Source organism: Anas platyrhynchos, chromosome 3 (genome assembly GCF_047663525.1).
Source record: "Anas platyrhynchos isolate ZD024472 breed Pekin duck chromosome 3, IASCAAS_PekinDuck_T2T, whole genome shotgun sequence".
Classification (NCBI taxonomy): Eukaryota; Metazoa; Chordata; class Aves; order Anseriformes; family Anatidae; genus Anas; species Anas platyrhynchos.
The window spans coordinates 77,335,249-77,359,187 of NC_092589.1; the positions used below are offsets into that span (position 1 = coordinate 77,335,249).

General features: G+C 34.6%; 1 protein-coding gene across 4 annotated transcripts in view; it reads left to right on the forward strand.

Annotated features, from left to right (window-relative positions):
- ASCC3 (activating signal cointegrator 1 complex subunit 3) overlaps positions 1 to 23,939 on the forward strand; it is a 274,883-nt gene that overhangs the window by 174,632 nt on the left and 76,312 nt on the right. For all 4 annotated transcript variants that reach the window (XM_038176559.1, XM_038176561.1, XM_072036159.1 and 1 more), the window contains exons 17-22: positions 7,912 to 8,031; positions 11,806 to 11,970; positions 12,806 to 12,892; positions 15,125 to 15,301; positions 17,387 to 17,612; positions 21,343 to 21,497. In XM_038176559.1, the coding sequence (XP_038032487.1) occupies positions 7,912 to 8,031; positions 11,806 to 11,970; positions 12,806 to 12,892; positions 15,125 to 15,301; positions 17,387 to 17,612; positions 21,343 to 21,497 (930 nt within the window). The remainder of the gene's footprint in view (positions 1 to 7,911; positions 8,032 to 11,805; positions 11,971 to 12,805; positions 12,893 to 15,124; positions 15,302 to 17,386; positions 17,613 to 21,342; positions 21,498 to 23,939) is intronic.

Here is a 23,939-nt window from a genome sequence, read left to right on the forward strand (position 1 = left end):
CTTTTCAGTGGACTTCACATACTTTCTGATGAAGGAATAAAGAGTTGAATATTTTCTTCACAACAAAGAACTTATGTTCTGTGGTTTTTTTCTTTTTCTTTTTTTTTTAGTATTATTATTTTTATTTTATTTTGGTGGCGGAACTCTAGTTCCTCCCACCTGTCAGGTCAGTGTAGAATTACAAAAACAATTTGCAATAAGAACCTTTTGAGAAGTGGGTCAGTGTAGATCTCTATGATTGACTTATAGTAAAAAAACAGATGGCATAGCTGTACACTGCTGTTTTTTCAGGCATGTTGTGTGTTGCTCCAAATTGACTAGAAGTTATGTGGATGTGCTAATGTGCCTAACTGAAATATGTATTGAATCTCTTGTATTTCTTCCACAGAGCTCCAGCAGAAAAGCTAAGGGTTTGTTTGTTTGTTTGCTGCGTGTCTGCGTGCAGAAAAGACCGTATTGATATACTTTAAAACATTTTGTTTATTTAGTTTAGCAAAAGAAAGCTTCCAAGGAAGTACAAAAGCTCTCTCACTAGCTGGGAACTAGAGCTACAAGAAAGAAAAAACATAATTTTGGCCAATATTGGAAGAAGAATGAATTGCACTGTGATCTGGAACAGCCCTCCTTTTAGGAGTAGTGGAGATAAAAGAAGTCTACTTTCTAATGTGGTGAAGATAGTGTTTATATGATGTGATTGCATTTGAGAAAAAGAAGATTTGACTTGAAACTCGAGTTTCAGCACTCACAGAATCACAGAAGTTCTAGGTTGGAAGAGACCTCAAGATCATCGAGTCCAACCTCTGACCTAACACTAACAGTCCCCACTAAACCATATCCCTAAGCTCTACATCTAAACATCTTTTAAAGACCTCCAGGGATGGTGACTCCACCACTTCCCTGGGCAGCCTGTTCCAGTGTCTAACAACCCTTTCAGTAAAGAAGTTCTTCCTAACATCTAACCTAAAACTCCCCTGGCGCAACTTAAGCCCATTCCCCTTCGTCCTGTCACCAGGCACATGGGAGAACAGGCCAACCCCCACCTCACTACAGCCTCCTTTAAGGTATCTGTAAAGAGCAATAAGGTCGTCCCTGAACCTCCTCTTCTCCAGGCTGAACAAGCCCAGCTCCCTCAGCCGCTCCTCGTAGGACTTGTTCTCCAGGCCCCTCACCAGCTTAGTCGCCCTTTTCTGGACCCGCTCAAGCACCTCGATGTCCTTCTTGTAGCGAGGGGCCCAGAACTGAACACAGTACTCGAGGTGCGGCCTCACCAGAGCCGAGTACACTGTTTCCTCTCAGCTGGTAATGCTTCATTAAGACAGTATAAGATATTAGCTATTCATTTCCAGCATATGATATTCTGGAGAGGGAAGAAGGGAGGGTGGTTTTAACAGGTTGCTCCTCTAATTTGAGCTGTAGTTCCAAAATGCAGAAATCTTCTGGCAATTCCAGAAATCACAGGGGACTGTTGTATGGCAACTTAAGGAAAGTTGTTGGTTTTTTTTTTGTTTGTTTGTGTATTCTTTGTTGTTGTTGTTTATTTGTTTATTTGTTTGTTTTTCTTAGAGTGCAAGTGAATTTACATTCATTAAACTTTCTATGCAGAAGAAAAAAATAAATTAAATCATAGAATGGTTTGGGCTGGAAGGGACCTTAAAGCCCATCCAGTTCCAACCCCCTTGCCACGGGCAGGGACACCTGCCACCAGACCAGGTTACTCAATGCCCCACCCAACCTGATCTTGAACACATCCTGGGAGGAACCTTTTCCAGTGCCTCATAATGAAGAATGTCTTTCTTTTATCTAATCTGCCCTCTTTTAGTTTAAAACCATTACTCCTTGTAATATATGTAACTACACTCCCTGACAAAGAGTCCCCATCTTTCTTGTGGGTACTCTTTAAGTATTGGAAGGCCACTATAAAGTGTCCCCAAAGCGGCCTTTTCCAGGATGAACCCCAACTCTCAGCCTCTCTTCATGTGTCCTTTGATCATCCTCATGGCCATCTGGACCCACTGTAACAGGTCCATGTCCTTATGTTGGGGACCCCAGAGTTGAACACAGTACTCCAGGTGGGGTCTCACAAGAGCAGAGTAATGGGAAAGAATCACCTCCTTTGACCTGCTGACCAAAATTCTTTTGATGCAGCTCAGGATGTTTGTGGTTGGCGTTCTGGGCTGCAAGAGCACATTGCTAGCTCATGTTGAGTTTTTCATTAACCAGCACCTCCCAGGTCCTTCTCGTCAAGGCTGCTCTCAATCCATTCTCCACCCAGCCTGTATTTGTGCTTGGTATTGCCCTGACCCAGGTGCAGGACCTTGCACTTGGCCTTGTTGAACCTCATGAAGTTTGTAAATGCCCACCCCTCAAGCCTGTCCAGGTCCCTCTTGATGGCACCCCTTCCTTCCAGAATGCCAACCATGCCACACAGCTTGGTGTCATCTGCAGACTTGCTAGGGCTGCACTCAATCCTACTGTCCATGTTACTGACGCAGATGTCAAATAATAACAGTCCCAATTCCTGCCCCTGGGACCACTCATCACTGGTCTCCACCTGGACATTGAGCCATTGACCACAACTCTTTCAGTGCTACCATCCAGCCAATTCCTCATCCACTAAATGGTCCATCCATCAAATGCAGTAGTACTCTGAAAAATAGTGCTAGTACACACTGCAGAAATATTTTGGTTACATTAAAGATGTAGCCTAAAGAAGTTAATCCTCCTGTCCTGTCAAAATAGTAGAAGTGAAAAAGGAAAAAATAGTTTCATAGTGAGTATCCATCTAAATTTATCTAAAGATACATAGAAAATATATGGTGTGCAATATAATAAAAATTACTTACAACTACAGCAGTTTTACCACAGGATTTGGGGATTTTGGAGAAAAGTATATAAAACTGACCAACTGGTATAGACAGAAAATTAAATTTTGGGTTTCAGAAATAACAAATACTCCTGTATGAAATGTAAATACATAAATATATAAAACTGATAAAAAATAAACTGTTATGGTTAGATGCCAGAATAAAATAGTATAGATGATTATTTTATTATTGTCTAAGCCACAGTTGTAAAGGAGAAGCAATCCTATATTCTGTACTTCTTTGAAGATCAACTGTTTGTTTTCAGACTTCATGCAATAGTAGTGTTATCTGAAAACAGTAGTGGCTTTAAATTAGTGCAGCTCCTGTGGCTGCAGTGCAGTTTAAAGCAGGGAAAGATGCAAGCAGAATTTTGTTGATTGCTGTGGTAAATTCTTGTCAGTAAAAAGCAATGAAAAATGCCAAAAAGCATTAGAGTAAAAAGTGCATGAAACTTTGTTTTGTCGTTTGATATGAGTGATGCAATGACTTTTTATGTTAGGGTTGTTTTTTTGTTTGTTTGTTTGTTTTGGTTTTGTTTGTTTGTTGGTTTTGAAAGTAACTTCATTTCTTTTTATTCAGTATCAGCTTAAAATTATATATATGATGATTTGATCCAAATTATCGCAATCCCCTGAAAAGGACAGGTGTTTTGGAAATCATTCTGATTTAGTTGGAGATAACTATTCCCTAGTGTGCAACATTATGAAACAGTAAATACATTTAAAAAATACGCAATCATATTGATCAGTAGATAGTCACAGGAAGCACATTAGTTTGGGTAATATTTTATAGACACTGTCCATTTGACAGTAACAATAGCACTATAGGAAGACTAATTTTATGTTGTTGACAGATTCGTTACAGAAGTGTAGACAGTAAGAAGATGCTCACTGGCATCTTTGCCATAATAGAGCCTCTTATTACCACCAGCAAATCTGCACTGGTATATAAAAATATGACACATTTAGGAAGAAGTCTGTTTTTTGTTACAAACCATTTAGGAAATCCAATTGCACCAAATGCTCATGCTGTAATTGTAAAGAGAAACCAAATAAAGGCCAGAAGCACTGCTTGAATTCTTTAAATTCTTAATTTATTATAGGCAGATCAATAGCTGAGAGAAAAACTAGTAAAATGAAGGCAGCAGTTGGAAATATGGAAAGGCTCCATGCTTTCAAAAGCATATGAAGTTGCTTTTATGTAGATCAGGTCTCTTGCCAAAAATGGGTAGCAGCTAAGAATGAGGCAATGGTTCAGCTGGTACAACGCAATATGTAATCCTAGCCACACAATCACAAAGTGAAATCCAGAGCCTTGAATTGTATACCTCCTTATATGGTGCAGGAAAGAAAATTTGGGTAATGTTGGGAAAAAATATATATTTTTTTAAATTCACCTTTCAAAATTAATTCTGTAAAAGCGGGACATCTTCACAGAATTGTTGGACAAAGGACTAGATAGCGTATGTGGAAAAATAACACAGGCATACCTCCACAGTTCAGACAAGAACAAAAACAAATGGGATATGATGTGATGGAGTTTTGTACTTTTTGATTGGACTTTTCCTGGGACAAGAACCAGGAAATATTTGCTGAGATGACGGGTTCAGAAAATGCAAAAGGGTGCAGTTAGGCCGTGTAACTCCTTCCTGCAGGAAGTTGTGTAAAAGGTAGTGTAGTTCAAAAACTATACAAACATTGACTAAAAATCCACTGAAAGCTATTAGATGCACTTTAAGTGAAGACCTTGAAATGCAGTAGTTTAAGAATTTGAGAGAAATTTATATGGTGCTTGCTTCTTATTAACTAACAGCAGATGGTGAAGGGCAATCTCAGAGACAGAATGCTGACCTCAAAGGACCGTTATATTTATTCCTAGGAAACTACTCTGAGGTAGTGGGAAAAGATGAAGTACACCCAACTTCACTGAGTTGACACCAAAGTAGTACTTTGAACATGTACTTCAGCGTCTCTATCTGAGAATTCTTTCCTGTGGATTTGTTTTGGGTTTGGGTTTGGGTTTTTCTTTTTTTGTGTGTCTGCGTTGCTTGTTTTTTCTTCTAAAAATGAGCAGAAGAGGAGTAAATTGTCAGTGATTCTCAGTGTAGGCATGGAGATACCTTCTTCCTTTTCTACCAGTGCATGCACTAGGCATAATGGAAGGAAAAAAAAAAGTGGTTAGGGTGCTTAGTTGAGAGGAGAGAGTCCTGGGTCAGTTGACCAGCTGGCAAACAGAAAATACCTACAGCTGTATTTTTTTGGAAATACAGGAAGAAAGATAAGATGCAGGGGATGTGGTTTAATTAGACCATAAACTTTAACTTATCTGGGAACTATCATCAATAGCTCATACAGTGCAGGTCACCATTCCTTCCCTAATTGTTTCCACCTGATAAAGCCCTCCCTGACATCCACAGCTGGACCCCAGCTTGTTTCTGGGACTAGCCTTTCCCTAAAGAGCTAGAAACAGGAGAGGGATTGCAATGCTGGACAGTACCTTCCTCAGGGGATGCATTTATTTATGCATTTATTTATTTATTATTTATTTATTTATTTATTTCCTTGCATTTATTTATGATTTTGTTATGAAGTCAGGAGGATAAGGTGGTGCCTTGTTTAGGGTGGACCAAACCTCCTAATCTATTTTTTGTGTTCCTCAAGTAAAAGCCTACCTGTCCTGGTGCAATCTGAAGGTAATAGAGTGGGCAGCTATTTGGTTATCAGAAGAGAGACACAGGATTCTTTCAAAGCCTTTCCAAAAACACTGCTAAGGAGTTGAGTGACTAAATGGCTAATCTGAATGTGATACAAGGTGTAGGCTTAGGGGAGCAGAAGTTTTGTTCCCCAGGTGTCCGGGGTCCTGGGAACTGTCCTGACCTTCATGAGACCAGCGACCTCATTCGTGACAACCGTTTGCAAACAAAGTTTTGTGATAACTAGTGCAATCAAACCATACAAATTCAAAGTAGAAAGTATTTCTGTTCATTGATTGTTTTGTGTATAACTTCATACCTACTGTATGGTTTAGGTAATGATGGAAAATTAAGAACTTTTTTATTTTCTTTAACAAAGAATCAACTTATCCATTTATTGATTTTACAAATACTAAATATCTTAGAACTTAAGAGGTCTCCCAGTTTTTTAAATCATTTATATTGAAGTTACTTGTGTGCGTTTACATTAAGATTACTTCCCTATCATACAGTTTTAACAAAGGTACACACTTTCAAATAGTCCACAAAAGCTTTACTTGAACGCTAGATGGCAGCAAATATTTATAAGTAGACTATTGTTTTCCTCTCAGCATGGTATTCAGTAACTGTTTTTTAAAGTTGGGGGAGGAAGAAAAGTGCAGTATTATATTTCAGTGCTTATCTGAAACCCAGCAGCATTTTGTAATCATTTTTTTCTCATTTTTACTTTTAACTGTGTAAATAGTTAATTTGTAAATAATAAAAGAAGATATTTGAAGAAATGAGGGAAAAATATATTTTTTGAATTGTCAGGTTTCCCCATCTTCTATAATGAGAATTTTATCTTTTCCTGTTTGTGAAAGCGGTTGTTTGACAGAAACTGTTGCTATTGTACAATGTTGTTATGCTATTTCAAGTTGTGCACTGAAAGATATTTGAATCATGGAAAGAAATCAAATGCTGAAATTAACCTAGGTAGCAATCTAACTAATAATGTGTAGGCTATATTAGATGTCCTCCCTGTGGTAGTTATGAAAAGCTGGATGTTTAATAATGTCTTTTTCAGTTACTTCAGTGCATTATGTAGCTATCTAATTAGAAAAACAACAGAATGGGTCTTTCCCTGACCTTCTTATGGTGTTGAACAAAACAACACTTCAGAAATGTGTGACAAGCTTTCAGTGACTCCCAAGTCATTGAAATCAACAAGGTTTTAAGTTATTTTAACTGAGTTTTCATTACTATTTTTGATATTTGTATGTAAGTATTATATGTAATGTAATGTAGTTACATTATTTTAAAAAGTATCTATATTATTATTGAGGTCTAGGTGTTTTGATCTGAACATACATATGAAATCACTTATAGTTGCATAAAGTTTTTAGTTTTCCAAGTCAAGAGCAATGTTTACATGAAATCCAAAAACCAACAAAAGAAAAATATCATTAAAATATATATATAATAATAATGGATCACAAAATTTCAGCAAGAGGGATTTTTCATGTTTTACAGAACAAGCCACGACCAAAATATATTTTTAATGGAGCATACAATAAATATTAAATTCTCCTGCTAAAATCAGGAGAAATGGAATAAGCACTAAATAGCTTATTCTTAATGTAACTAACAGAAAATAGAGCTAAGATTCTCACGTAAAAATGTCTGTCATAAGAAATATGATGATAAAACAACTACAGAATTATCAAAAGAAGTTATTGAATAAAAAACTGTTCTCATATTCCTGATTTGGCCTTGAAAAATACATAAATATATTTGTGTATTACCTATTCAATTTTGTTATGTTTTGATATAACAAAAGAAGTAGCAGGTACCTGTATGTTTGACCTGCCAGATACAAAAGGAACAGACTTTTTTAGGAACTGTATATAAACATATGGCCAAATAGGGGTATGATGATGAAAATCCTGAAGACTGTCAGTATGATTTGGGTTAGGACCAGAAAGTGTTTACATTCGTATGAAAGTTAATGTTTTAACTGTAGGATTTTTTTAAAGTTGTTCTTCTTTAAATTACCCTGATCGTATTCACTCAAGAATTACAATTTTTTTTTCTTCTCTGTAATAATCTAGCTCAGTATTCTCTTTTAATTATAAATATCATAAGCAGTAGAAAAGATCATGTGGGCTAGTATCTACTGTTATTAGATGTTCATAAGATACAGATGTATAAATGGTTCAAGATACTGTTCTATGCTTTTTTTTTAATATAATTCATGTTGGAAACATACTGACACTATCTTTAATGCTAATGCACTGAATTCAGTATGTTTTCAGCCAAATATTTACATTCAGCTGTAATATATACATTTAATTTTGTCTCTTTTCCTATTTTCAGATTGCTCTTGGAACAGTAACTAATGTGGAAGAAGCAGTAAAGTGGATAAGTTACACTTATCTTTATGTACGGATGAGAGCAAATCCATTAGTATATGGCATCAGTCACAAAGCTTATCAGGTATAAAATGCATTTTAAAAAAAAATCTGTAACCTGTTCTGGGTCTGTAATCCTTCCCTGATGTGAGGATAAATATTTGCTATTTCTACTTACCTGACATCAGCAATTCTTTTAAAGTGTTTAGAAATAGAAAGATATTTTTTGCAGCCGAGTACTTTTACCACTAAATTAAGAGGTCCCTTCTGTTCACATAAAATATATTTTAACTGATCAAGCTATGCTTTAGAGGATGACATTCATTTTTATCAGATAGTTTCTGTTAAGTTGGCCTCTCAGTGTTTCAGTATTGTAGGCTAAATATAAATGATATAATAAAGTGTTCTTGAGTTGCTGGTGGTTTTTTTCACTGTCACATTCTGTTCCAGAATATTTCATCCCATGACATCTTATCTTTTTTTTTTTCTTGTGATTTATTAATTGTAAGTTTGCTTACTGATTTATTTTCATTTTTTGTTTATTTAGAAGTGTTTTATGCATTGATATAAATCAGAACACAGTTACATGTTTTTTTTCAAGTCCAGTTGATTCTCTATAATTTTTAGGAACTTTCGTAGTTTATAGATTATCTAAATATTTTTTTCCTCCTGTATAGCTAGATAAAAGCATTTAATGTTATAATAGTTTGGACACAGGTAATTTGAGTGTAGTGCAGATGAAACTCACAAGTACATAATAACTGCAGTTTATTTCACATGTCCTGAATCTGTTTTGTGACTTAATAATTTATCATGATATTGTAAGAAAATGCTGTTTCAGTCATTGTAACATGTGTTTAGAGATTTTTCAGATAGTTTTTGTGGCTGATAGCAGAAGTTAGATTGGAGGTAGGTAGTCTGTGGTTTAAGCAATTTTCTGTATACACCTTTAGATCTTCTCAGGTCATCTCAAAGCTGTTTTCTACAAAACAGCCATATAGTACATTTCTATATGTTAATTTAACACTATCCAAAATCATAAAGTAATATATAAATGAAAATAAAAAAATTGCTTTTTAAGTGAAAAGAATGTTGTTATGCCATTCCTATAAATTCTTCCCTTTTTTCCACTAGGTATTTTCCTCCAGTTTTATTGACTAATTTAAGTTAAGGGCAACCATGGTGGTAGTGCCTGGTGAAATAAGTAATAAAGCATTAGCAGAAATATTTTTTATAGACTTAAAAAATAATTAATAGGTGTTGTTTCCCCCTTCCCTTGCTTGTGCATTTTTATTCAGCTGCTGTGAAAGTGGAGATTGACAGCACTTGGCTTTTCCTGCCACTGACCTCCTCTCTGTCCTTCTGATTTGCTGTGCTAATAATAGATATTCCTATTTTTGTGTTAAGGCGACAACAAATTACATCAATTTGAAGTGTTATTCAGTCACATAGGAGCAAACCCAATGCCAATCCCGTCATTTTCCACAAAAACAGTTTTGAACTTCAAAGCTATTAATGTGTTGTAGGCAGAAAGTATATGGGGTGGTATAGTGCCAGCTGTGGGCATAACCATAGATTTGCTCACGTAGGTCATTGTGTTCCTCCTGTTCTAGTTACAGGTATTCACTTTTCATAATTGGCATATTATTGTTTCTTAGTAACCTTGCAGTGTGCCAATTTCTGTCTTTGTTTTGGCTGACAGCCAGAGGTACCCATTCAGCACACATACATCTGCATAGCCGCCGTGCGTCATGCTCTTCTCGGGTCTTCAGTGGCACTAAGAAAATGCAAACCCGTCCTCCTTTCCCCTTCTGCAGGGTGAGGAAGCCAGGCAGCACTCACCACATCCAAGGATTCCTTCAGGGCAGGAAAGGTCCAGCCTATCCACAGAACCGGGGGTGTTGTCCTGCACAGGGAGAGAGGGGCAAGTGTGCACCCACTCTGCACCAACACGTTATGTGCCCTGCGTGTTCTCTCCAGGGTGGTACCATTCATTCTCCATGAAACAGATTCTGTCCCTTGCCCAGGCACGGGTGCTACTCCAGCCCCATTGCTTTGATTAGCAACTTTTTACATTGTTTGCCAGAAGTGCTGATAATGCCTTTTACTGAGAGGAAAATGGGCAAAACTGATGGTGAGAGGCAAGAAGAAACGAAGAGTGGGAGGAAAGAGAGGAGCAAATGTGTGTCAGATCAGGGAAGCCTTTGGCATGAATTATCAAGGGTTGTTTCTAAGAGTATGGCTTAGAGCTGTTCTAGGCTGGATCTTTTACTCTGGGATTTCTAATTATGCTAGTTCAACAAGAAGAGTACTACCCATGGATTCTCTGAACTGGAATATTGTTTCTCAACCTTTTCAAGTTGGTGACCTTTCCTTTAAAGTTAAAACCTTTGTATTTGTGAAAAAAAATATTAGTCTACTGTTACAGCTTTACGTTTTTTTGTATGTAAGGCAAAAGATTGGCAGGTAATTTGGGCTGCCAAAGGAGGGCAGGAGTAGGGAAGTGTTTTGAATTTTTTTTTTTTCCTCTTTAGTTTTATGAAATGTTAAACATCTGGCATCCTGATCACTTTTTTTTTTTTTTTGACCACCTCTGCTCTGAAATCTGACCTCAATGCATAACTTACTATTGAGAAAAGCACTCTAGACCTTTGTCATCTTATCTTTTCACTTGAAACTAAGGCAAGCCATAACTAAGGAGAAACAGCTTTGGAGCAAATTGCAAAGACAGGGAATATTAGGAACTAGTCTTGCAGCTGCTTTTTGGAAATGACTGTATTTGTTTGCAGCTTCACCATCCACCAGATGAACCACTTCAGCAAAAAGGTGAAATTGAATATTGTTCCAGAGAAAACCAAAACAAACTAAAGCATACCAATTCTTCAAGCTTGGTCCTTTTTCAGTCTTGGTCATGTATCTCTGATGCACGTTTACCAAGAGGGCTGATATGACATACTCTGTAGGAATCTGAGCTGTACAAGCCCAGAAACAAGAATGCTGCCTCTGTGCTAGAACAGTTTTCACTCTTTTCAAATTTGGTGACTTACCATTGCCAGTGTAATTAGAGCCATATCTCAGGTGCACCAGAGGGTTAACATGACTATTTTCACCCATCCCAGTCAGTCAGGCTAACCCAGGTGCATGATGTAGAAACACCCAATTATACAACAGACCCATTCAGGTGGGGGTTTGGCCCATCTTGTACGTACTACTGCGATAATGTATGTTGTTACTTGGACAAAATGTCTAAGTTCCTGAACTTTGATACGAATATAAACGGTGCTGAGGACAGCATGCTCAAAGCTTTTGGAGACATTAGAGCTTTTTTGTTAGTAATCATTTCGGCAATCCAACGTGAAGCATATTCTGTTTGTGATACAAAGCCATTCTCATGTCAGATACCCAGGCAGGGTATATCATCAGCCAAAATATTTTAATGAAGTGGAGATACCATAAGATTGCATACTTTTGTGAAATGATACTGTAATGATAATTTAATGAAGAATATGAAAATTTCTTTCATATTTCATTTCTTTCACTGAAATTTCTTTCAAAGGCTTAGTTGTATGTTTATTTCATAATCACGCTTCAGTTTCATCAGCAATATTATCAGTCTACAACATATTGATAGTCTCAAAGCATTGTAAAATAAGTAATATTCTGACTTCTTTGTCCTCTACATTCGAGTCAGTAAAATGAACATAGCTGTAATTTGTGAGAACTCGAGAAAATCTTGACTTATTAATTGTACCTAACTTTTATTTGCTTTCTGTCTTTAGTACTGAGTTGTTTCAATAAAATCATTCATTTAACACTTCCATATTTCTTTTCATTTTTACAAACAACTGTGTGTGTCTAGATGGATCCAAGTCTAGAAAAGCACAGAGAACAACTGGTAATTGAAGTCGGCAGAAAACTGGACAAAGCCCGCATGATTCGCTTTGAAGAAAGAACTGGCTTTTTTTCTTCAACAGATTTAGGCAGAACTGCCAGCCACTACTATATTAAATACAATACTATAGAGGTAAAATATGTCATTCTATTTCTGTGGGTTTTTTACTTTATTTTTGAACCTATACCCGTTGTATTCTATCACAGAATATGTAGTTGATTTCTTAAAATAGAGAAAATAGAGACAAAAAGACAGAAACTAAGTAAAAAGCAACAATGAAAAATTGGAGTTGATATGAAATTTCTATTGTCTTTGCCTACTTTTAGGTGAATTGTAAGAAACATTTTGATACCAACAGTATGTACACAATAGCACATTCAAGTGTAGAGGTTGGTAATGAAAAGGCTTTTCCTGAGTGAAAATTTTATCAGGTTGCCATGTGCAACCTTAAACAAATTTTGCTACAATAATCATATTGTGTTGTAAATTTGTAAGGAAGATGCATTTGTACAAAACTATAATACTGTAAACTTGGTTTAAAGTACACATTTCATCTTAGAACCATTCCTTTGGAACAAATAGATATTTTTTTCTTGCATAAATGCTGAAAAATCAGAGTACTAACCATTTTTTTTTACTATCTTACTATCTTTACTATCACTATGTATAATTAGTCACACAGATATGTTTCAAATATATCCTATACTTTTTTTTTTTTTTAATGGCCGTAGATTGCATGTCTCTCAATTTTATGTTCCTGAGTTTAGATGTGACTAATTTTCTGATAGTAGCAAGAAGTCATTCTGGAAATTGTTCCCGTTTAAATTGTATCCCTCTAGTCATCTAGTAACTTACCTTTTAAACTCAAATGCCTTTAAAAATCTTGGTTAATGTTTCTTTCTTTTGCATTATATATGCTTTTTTTTTTTTTTTGTCGGTACTAAATCAATTCATTTTATTTTAATAGACTTTCAATGAATTGTTTGATGCTCATAAAACAGACGGTGACATTCTTGCTATAGTGTCAAAAGCCGAAGAATTCGAACAGATAAAGGTAAAGTTTTATCATCTCATACAAAGTATATGTCTTAGAACTAGACACTTCTGTAGTACTCACTCCATAAATAGTAAGTCCCTATTCTATAGACTGAAGTTTCGTTAAATACTAAACTCTTTTATTTAAAAATAAAACATATTTTCTAGGTAGGAATGATTGCCAAGAACTATATATGCTCTCATTCAAACTTATATGTAGGTCAGCATGAACTGTAGTGCACATTTAATAACTAGTTATGGATCTTAAAGAATTCCTTTTAAATGCTTTTAAGAACTTTTCAGCTTCTCAATTATTAACAGGTGAAGATAAGTGTCCATTGGAATGGTGCACCCAGGGATGAGATAGTTTTTCTGTTTGAAGTCTAAATCAATATTAGAACAATTTGCTGTATCAGAAATGAGGTAGGGCTCACTGAATTTAACTCTGATATACTTCATGCAGAGGATAATATTAGATTATCAGAATGATGAATTCTGATAAATTATTTTCAACATTGAAATCTGGAAAGTTGTTTTAACAGATTCTGTTGTACAGGCTATAACATTACTATCATATTCGGTTCAATTCCACCCTCCCTTTTTGCCTCCTCTGTGGAAAGGATACAATAAAATATATTGCAAGCTGGCATGAACTTTTTTGCCCATGCTTGCATCTCATAGAGGTGCAAGCCAGACTCCACAGGGTTTATTATCTTGGGCTCAGTGCCATTTTAACACAATTATACAACTTTCAGATCAGAGTTGGCTCTCGTTCACCTGGCTCTGTGAAGCGGCAGTGTAAATCCCTCACCATCTACATATTTACACATATTGTCTGAGCATTGCCATCTCTTTATCTAATGGAGAAATTTTATTTTGTAATCTCTTGTATTACAGAATATAATAAGCAGTGAGGTTTCACAGTGATACGTGCAACATTTTCAAAGATAGTTTTTTTTTTTTTTTCATGATGGTGATATTACTCTTCTGGATCTAAATTTAGCATAATTGAATGTTTAAAAGGAAAACATATGGAAAATATGATGTGATATGTTTCTATATTTGTAGTAAAGTCAGTAGTGATGCTTCTTGACTAAAACATAGTTTTTCCAGCTTGCTTTCTCAGATTTGTATGGTATGGCGTGAGTGCAACATCATTTCCAGTTTATTGTGATTCTCTAGCTGTGGAGCTCTGAGTGTTAAACTGATTTGCACAAGAGTAACTCAGAATTTATCCCTCTTTGTGATATGAATTGTGACTTTTGCTAATAAGAAAAGTGTCTCCATAATACCTTTTAAAATTCTGTATCTTGAGATAGGTAGGTCAGTAGTAGCTGAATTGTTGATCTGGACTTTACCTGTACTGTGCTATGCAAGACCAGAAAAAATTACCAAAATTGCTAGTGTAAGTAGAGCATAATATTCCCCTGACACTGGAGCCATCTGTGACTGAAGGACATATGTCCATCTTTTTCTTTTCTATAGGTGGCTGGATAGTTTGGGCTTTTAACCCAACTGTCTTAAAGTCTTCTGTATGTCAGGTAGTCAGGTCCAAATGAAAATTGCTTTCAGCTGGTTCCCTGCAGGGACCAAACATTTACCCTCTTTAAATAAGTTTTACACTAACAGACTATCAGTAAATCAAAGAATATGTAGATTTATGCTGGTTTTGCCATGTAAGGGTCATGAGTGAGAATGTAAAATGTTATGCATTATTCAAACCATAGATATGAATATTTCTTTACTCATATTAAGACTTAATCTTATTAACAGTGAAAACTTTAATATCATGAATCATAGTACTTCACAGTTTTGAGTTAAAAATGTATTATGCCACATGCAAACTATGTAACTATAATGAATGCATTTAATGTTACTTCAAAATTGCCCTAATCCAGATGGACAGAGGTTTTACTCTGGTCAAATAAAAATGAAATCTCATCAGATGAAGGATGGTAGGGTCAGAAGATTCAATTTTTGTGGCATATCAAATTTTTGTATGTCAATGACAACTTTAATAGATGGTGATGAATAATAAAATGTAATTGTGTCACTATTAAGATAGTTTCAATTATGACCTATTAGCTACATTCTGGAAGATGTTTTGCTTCTTCGCTCCCCCCCCCCCCTTAAATCTAGAGACTTAATTTAAAAATAATGTAACAATATTATAAGGAAAATTAGATTTTAGTATAAAAGTATTTTTTATCAAATTCTTCCAGCCTCTTCATAATGTATAATTGTGTTTTAGGTAAGAGAAGAAGAAATAGAAGAACTGGATACCTTATTGAATGATTTCTGTGAACTTCCTGCTCCTGGAGGTGTGGAAAACAACTACGGAAAAATAAATATCCTCCTTCAAACATATATTAGCAGAGGGGAGATGGACAGCTTCTCTCTTATATCAGATTCTGCATATGTTGCACAGGTAAAAATAGTATTTTTTATGAATCTGTTGCTGCCTTCTGCTGTTTTCAGTCTCTCAAACGTTTACAAGTTTTCATTCTCTCAAATGTTTACAAGTAGACCTTAAGCTGGACATTTTTTTAATGCAAATTGATTTGAAAATAAAAGCCTTCCATGAGTGTGCTATACTTCTAAGTGGAAAAATAATGCAAAATTCTACACTAGGAGAGTACTGCTTTTTTTGTTGTTGTTAAATTTGAATGTTCCTTTCGTTGATATTACCCCTGTAGTCTTATTATATTTAGTAGTTCTAATTTTAGTTGCTGAGAAATGTTATTCTTACCCTACTGGGTTTTCTTCTGAATCTGGAAAATTGTTGCAATATATGTTTGTTTTATGTACATTTATATTTCATTCCATAAAACATAAATTTGTATTTTATTCACATCTTTGGTTTACACAAGAAAGGTAGGCTGTTACAAATTTATTGCTAGAACTTATTGTATAAGTTTGTATATCAACATATATTTGTTTGTTGGTTTAATTTGACAGAAGAATGGTCAATAGCTGTACAGCATGTTTAGTTATAACAATGAAAAGAAAGAGAACTGCAAGTCTGTGACACAGAACTGCTTGCTTACAGAGTTAGAGAGACCATCTTAGAACACAAAAGGTGTTGTTTGATGTTTTAGAGCTATGAATTTTGAAGAACTCAAAAGTGACCAAATGTCATAGACAATACCAGATATGCAACATTAGTAAGTGTATGGAATAGATTACAAAGTTTTTACCTTTCAGGTCATCCTGTCTGTTGTTTGTTTTTTTTTTTAATTTATGTGTGTGTGTGTGTGTGTGTGTATGCAATGAATACTTTATCTCTTATCCTTAAAAAAAAAAAATAAAAAATTTTGGACAGAATTATTTGAAAAATTGCATTTAGTCAGTGCTAAAGGTCGGAGTTAAATACTCAAAAGCGTATACATTCGCCAGCAAGATTTTCATAGCAACATTACCTTCTTCAGAAGTGTTTAAATTTCCTAGCACGTTTGGGCTTAAATGAGTCTGAAATCATTACACACATCATAAAAATTGTGATACTTGCACAGCAAGATCATCTTGAGTATGATTCTTTTAATCTTCACTTTCAAAACAATTGCTTTTATTTGTCTGTCTCAATTATAACATTTTTAGTGAGGCAAACATGATCTTCTCAAACCTTCATAAATTGTGCATGTGGAACCAGTGCTATAACTTGCATTTTTTTTAATTGAATAGTGGCTATTCGCAAAATCATTCATCCTTTCTAAGTACAAGAAATAAGCTTCTTTAGTAACATATGCTTCCTATCATGGCCAAATAATTTTCTATTTTTTATTCCTGTTGGCATTGAAGAGCCAGTAGAGAAAGATTTTATTCTACTCAATGAATCAAGAACAGGATTGCTAATCCCGGCACAGTAATGGTAGGCCAAAAAAAAAAAAAAAAATCAAAAGAAAACCCACAACTTCATAATACAGCTTGATAAGCTTATGAAAGGAATATCATAATTTAGGTTTTCAAGATAAAACTGACCTCATTCAAACTTATGTTAATAATTAATTTTCCAACTCCAAAGCAGATTTATATAGTTTAGTTATACATATGCAATAGGCTTGGGAGACTGTAATATATTCAAAAAAAAAATTATTAAACATCTGCGGAGATAGTGTGAAATGGGTGGGTATTATGGAAGTAAAACAGAGGTAAAATCTTAAATCTTGAATTTCCATTTAAACCAAGCATGCGGATGTGTATTTTATGGGGGGAGAAGGAGGAGGATACTAAGAAGAACTCCCTGATCTTCTGTTCAAAATCCTATGACAGACCTGCCACTACAACTGTAATTAATTGCACATGTTTCTTTTCATAATTTCTGTAGGCAATCATGAGGTAGTTCTGCCATTAGACAGTAATGGAAAAAAATAAAGTTTTCAAGAGTGTTTGAAATAAATTTGAAAAGAAAAATCTATTGTTATGGTTGGTCAAAGATGAGTCTATGGGTTCCTTTTCATTTTACAAAGAATGCTTGAGTGAATTACAACATTTTTGCCTTTTTTTTACTCTCCAGAATGCAGCTCGTATTGTTCGAGCTCTTTTTGAGATTGCCCTTAGGAAACGTTGGCCTGCAATGACATATCGACTACTGAATCTCAGCAAAGTCATTGACAAGCGGCTGTGGGGCTGGGTTAGCCCTCTGAGACAGTTCTCCGTGTTACCACCATCAGTTCTCTCAAAGTTGGAAGAGAAGAATCTCACTGTAGACAAGATGAAGGACATGAGAAAAGATGAAATAGGTGAGAACTCAGCAATGCTGATCTGCTTAAACTATTAGAAGTTAATAGGCAAGTTAGAACTAAGTCTGAGACGTTCATTAAGAAACCAAACCCACTCTGGTCTGGAAACCATGAAACACATTAACATGGTATTCTGGTCTGTCCAATACAGAAGTCTTATTCAGTCTCCGTAGCTTGTCTTTGTAATATGGATGAGACTGGCCTATGTCCTACCAATCCCAGCACACACTTAGAATGGACATGGATATTGATATGTCTATATATACATGTACATGTATATATATATATATATATATATATATATATACAGATACATATATTTATATACGTATTTATGTCAATATATACACTTTGTTACCCTTCTTGCTCTAATTAAGTAAAACAGTACTATGAAAGTCAACTGTTTTTTTTTTTTCAACTTGGATTTTTTTTAATGAAATAGCATTAACAATAAAAAAAGCAGATTATTATGTTCAGGTGTGCTCTCATTAAATGGCTTGCTTCTGAAACACAGCATTAATTTTCACTGAACATGGAGAATTCATTGTCATTGGTGTCATTGCAGAAAAACCTTACTTTTTTAAGGGATTTGACATAATGAAAATGAGAAAATCCACGAGCCTACTGATAAATATAATGACGATTTCTGGTATGTCCATGTAAACTGCTTTGGGTAAAATACCCACCAGCTGGTTGAAATTGAGGAAAAAAAATGTTTGTAATGTATTTCTTTTTCCTATCTTAGTATATTTGTTCTGATCTGGGAGCAAATCCTTTAGATCTTGAACTTTCATTGCACTTGTAATGCCAGGGCTTTTTTTGGAAACAAACTGCCTTTTTCAAAATAATAATAATAATATTTTTTACAATGAAAACACATTTCATAGTCTCTACTTCCTAGGTATGTTATTTTTGATTTGACAAGAGGAATACACTCCTTATTTAAGTTGCTTTATTGTGTGCCTAAAATTAATTTGAAAAAAGTTGCATAAAACTGTAAAAGTTTTCAGAATTAGAGAGTGTATTTTTATTTACTAGGTTAAAACAAAGGACTATGGGGGGGAAAAACTAAATCTCAAACTGTATATTATAATACATAATAATTTTAAATGTATTAAAAAATAAAATATTTAAGTGCTAGCATTACAGTGTTTTTTCATTCAGAAGTATGTCACAAATTGTTAATTTGTGTGTTTTTGTAGTTTTTTTAAATACTTAACCTATTTTTCCAAGAGTTATGTTAGTTCTCTTCTTTTAATGCTAGTTACTCCTTATACCTAGCCTTGGAGAAGCAAGAAATTTGTATTAAAATACAACACTACTTTGCTTTTTTCAGCTTGTGGATCTAATATTCACAAGATAGAAACATTTTAATATACATATAGAACATGTAGGTTTGTTTTATATTTACTTAGCTTCAAAGTAGGTGAGAATTGGGTTTGGACAGTGAAAATAAGTCATTGGTGACTACATATAAGGATATTTCATGTTCTTCAGCATTATAAATGCCAAAGCAAGTCGTCCTGTGCATCTTTGTCAAGTATTCCTTGACATACTTCTTGTCTTTCCTCTTTTTCTTTCACTAAGGCTTTGCCTGCCTTGTACATTTTATTGGAATTCGAAGCCATGTTGAAATGAAAAAGGTACAGTTTCCAGGTGCTGAATTGTTCTCTGACACAGTAGTCCAAGCTTCAATGTTACTGCTTCTTCCTTTTCAAATGTTATTGTCATCCTGGAGATAGAATAAAAAAGATAGGAGGTGGCTGGCTAGCTCAGACCATGTCCTAGGAAGAGACAAATGCATCCACTGGGTGTCAGCTCTTCCAGTCAAGAGCATGTTGTGTGCCCAGGTCCGGGATTCAAATGTGCCATATATTAGACAACAGTCGACTCACTACTACAGTGTAACCATAAAGTTTCTGAAATGCCAAGAAATCACTGTGGCATTTGAAATACACAGTCCCCGTTTTCAGAATGTAGTTGACAGTCTTTGTGGAACAAACAAAATCTATTCTTCTGTTAAGTATACCTATTTTCTCAAATAGTCATCTTTTAGTTTATAAGGTTTTCGTATTTCTTAAACACCATTGATAGCTTCTCATAACTATTTAAAAGAATGGAAAAAGAGAAGAGAGAAAGATTTATAATGATTTTAACAAGAAGAATTTGGGAGAGAAGCCTTATTTTACCCTAGCAGATACCTATACAAAACCTCAGTGCTGTGCTGTACAAACACAGAAGTCCACCTCACGCATCACATTACAGAAAGAGATTTTTGGCATGAAGAAATCTACCTGTGTACGTAACCAATTAATTCATATCTTTGAAGATTGGCACCTAACTTTAAATAGCAAAATTTCTGATGTTTTATCTCTAATTGCAAAAGCTAGTTATTGTGCAAATATGCTGTAATACTGCCTACATTACCAACATGTACCAATATAATTGTTTTGTTCTTCAGTAGTCCGTCCACTTGCAATAGGTGCACTTGTACCAACTACAAATTAGACTAATTAAAACCGTTAAAATTCCTGCATTAGTGTTTTGCTTCTTAATCACGATCACCATTCAGTACAAAATAATATAGATAAATAAATACTTTGAGAGACAAAATCTGCCACTTTGTTAAGTAAGAAAACTGAAGAGGGAAAGGCAAGGTTCAAATAAAAAAAAAAATACTATTTGCAAGATGTTATGCTCCTAAAATTTGTGCAATAAGAAGAAAAAGTTTGCACATAATGCAAATTATAGGATTTCTTCATTTTGGGGTGGTTGTTTATTTTCAATCAGAGCCACAGAGCCACATAATGACATCAGTAGCCAGTTATAGCTGCTAACAGTGAGTACTTATGACCATTATAGTTAAAATTTAAAATGTGCTCCAGGTAATTACATAAATTATTTCAGTGAAAATATGATTAATCAGTCTTATTTTCCTAAATAAATTAGAAGTTGCAACATTTTTGGGGGGGGAGGATGGGGGGAGAGGAATAACTGCTGCCTGCATACATTGGCTTGTGTTTAAAATGAAGTGAAGACCAAGGAAACAAAGATTTCATCTGTAAAATACAACTAGGAATTTTATATATGTGTATATGTATATATACATATATGATTTCTTTCTTGCCTTAGTTACCATGACTGTGATAGAAAATAAAATACAGTGCAGTGTTTAGTTTTTCCTTTGGCTTGGTTACACACCAGTGTAGTCTGAAAGATCAGAGCTGCTGTGAGATGATTATTAGTTGCATGAATTTTACGCTATTAACTACCTTTATTCAATTTTATGAAACTAGTGTCCTGTGTACTTTGAATCACTACACAGGAATTGTAGAAGTTCAAATGTGTGTCCTTCATTAAGTAAAAGGTCAGTATTCAAGCTTTAAAAAAGAGCTATATGGCTTAGTAAGAGCCTGGTCAAAAAGTCAGTAAAGGAAAGGGAACTAGCTTGACATAATATGTTTCCAATGTGAATTCTTAATAGTTATTTTAACCCCTTAGTTATAGCCAACAGGCGGGTTAACACTGATTTTTCTAGGCTCTAAATTGCTAATTCAAGTTAAGTATTACAAAATACTCAGACATGCCAGGTCAAGAGAGTCAGACATTTACACACCTAAGAGCAAAACAAGCAAGCAATAATACTCCTCTCTAAAAGCCTATTTGAAAGTCAGAATTGTATTATTTTTCCTGTAAATGCAAATTTGTTACACTAATGTTTTCTTGGCAGGTCATATGCTGCATCATGTGAAGATTGGGTTAAAGGTAAAACAGTGTGTCCATCAAATCCCCTCCATTGCAATGGAAGCAACAATTCAGCCAATTACCCGCACAGTGCTCCGCGTCCGGTTGAACATCACTCCTGACTTCACATGGAATGATCAGGTGGGGAAAAAAAAAAAATGTAAAAAGCTGGAGGCCTAGAAGCATTCATTTAGCTTCAATCACAGGGAGACCATAGCTGTTTGGATAAGATTTTTTTTTTTTTTCTCTAAAAAGCAAATTTGATAACAGGAATGGCATAACCTTTAAGACTTTTCTGGAAGAAGGCAGCCAAAAATCATCTTTTTGTTTCCATTAATTGTAACAAGGTTGCCATGTTTATAACATGTTGAAGGAAGTGCTAATACTGGAATATTAATAGCATCACACATAGATTTGATTTTGTACTGGGTCTGAGTTATTGTCCACAGAGTTATATGCCCAAAAAGGAGAGCAAAGAAAAGGGAGACACAGATGGTTTTCTGAACTGTGAATGAATGTCAAACTCAGAAAATAAAGCCTTGAAATACAGTTCATGTATGCCAGGTTCTGTTGCTCTCCATGGCTTCACAAATGTATATTCACATCAGTGTCTTTCCTGAATTGTACTTGCCTGAACAGAAAAGCAGAGATATGTTTGGAATTATATTCATTTACATTTTACGGTGAACATTTAAACACAAGGTGTTGTATTAATTGGACACATGTACCCATACCCTTTCATTCAGAATCTGTTAATTAGAAATAGATTTAAGAGAAATCTAAATGAAATACAAATGTCCACATGGGGGCATTGTATTGTTGCTGCTACTTCTGAAACATTCTACAGAAAGAAGGCAAACATACATCAATGGACAAGCATATTTGTCTTTTTCTACTGTTAGAAGATGAAAGAAATTATCATTCTGAAAAGTGTCTACTAAGTATCTTTTATTAAAAAATAAGTTAAAAATCCCCTCACAAATTTAATGTAATCACAGGTAAATTAGAGTTTTATTCCATAAACATTTAGATGATATTGGAATTTATTTTCTCAGCCTGAAGGCTTTTACTTTTATTTTGGAAGCTTCACAAAACTAGCATGTTAATAGGAGGTTAAAGTCTAAGTATTATTTTTTTGCTACCTGCATTTATTACAAAAATATTTTAATGGGTGTAAATTATAATAAGTATTTTTTGGTAGGATTGAAACAGGTTTTTTTCATTCAATCTTTTATCCATGTTACCCGAATGCTATTAAAGACATACTAAACTATCTTCATATTAATACAAAGTAATTTCTCGGTCTGTTTTCATTCTACAAAATTTAGATTCTTCCAGATCTTTACAAATCAAAAAGGGATCTGCACAGAATTCTACTCCTGTATGTCATCTCTGAACTGAAGTTCAGAAAACAGGTTTTTGCCCAAGCTTTGGACAAACTAATGACCTTTTGACATAGTATTCCTAGTATTTCCTAGCTTTGAAAATATTGTATCTTGTCTTTTCAACATATGGAGCTCTTGTAGTATTTGTAAATTGATACTCATCAAAACTTGGAAAGTTCCCCAATACTTTTTTGCTGATTTTTTTTTTTTGTCAGGTAGCTATTTCTTTTTTTTTTTTCTTCTTGTGATTTTTGTTTGTTTCTTTCTTTCTTTAGTAAATGAAACTTCTATCTATTTAGAAAAACAAAGTTGTTAAAAATGTAATGGTCACTAAAAATGAATAACTACCTCTTCCATTCAACCACTGAAAGTCCAAAATTGCTTCTGCATCATCACACAGTTTCCTGGCAAGCTGTTCAGAAGACAGTTGTCAGAAACTATAGGTATAGCTGTAAATGATACAAAAACTAGCTGTCCAAAAATAATAAATTAATTATAATAAATTAAAAAAAACAATGGGAATACTCAAGTAAAATCAGAATATTAAAAATGTAAGTACTATGCTTAACTGAAATGACTCACTTAGCTAACATTTTATGTTTTTTAGACTTTTTTAGACTGTTTCTTTACCTGGATACGTAATTCTAGAACAGTCTCATGAATTTTGGACTTAGCTTTATAAGGAAAAGGCAAGAAGATGTATTTCGGTAAATGTTGAGACAGATCCCAGTGGAAAATTCTTACTGTACTGCCAGAGCCAAGGGATTCTAAACATATCTAGACAGAGCAAACAAACATTACTGCAGCCAGGAGGAGTCCAGCAGAAATACAGAATAATGTAACTAGTATTAATTAGCCAAGTCATATATCAAACATGCAGTTTTAGGCAATGGTTGCCCAAAATACAGGTACACGTCAGTTCTTGAGAACTCTCCAGAGCTCTTGAGAATCATTACTTTTGAACCTATTTCCCCATGCAGTTTTTCCACAGGACTCTCCAAAGATGCTCTTACCATTGATAACAAAAATTCTGAGCTTTGAATTTCATAGCCTTCCTTATATCTGCCAACATTTTTTCACCTTCAGTTTGTTTTTATACCTTCCTCATCAGAAACATCAGTAATATAAGCTCATTTAATAGTTTAAATTCCATACTACTTTACTGTGCATTTTTCTCTTTTTCCTAGATAGATATTTA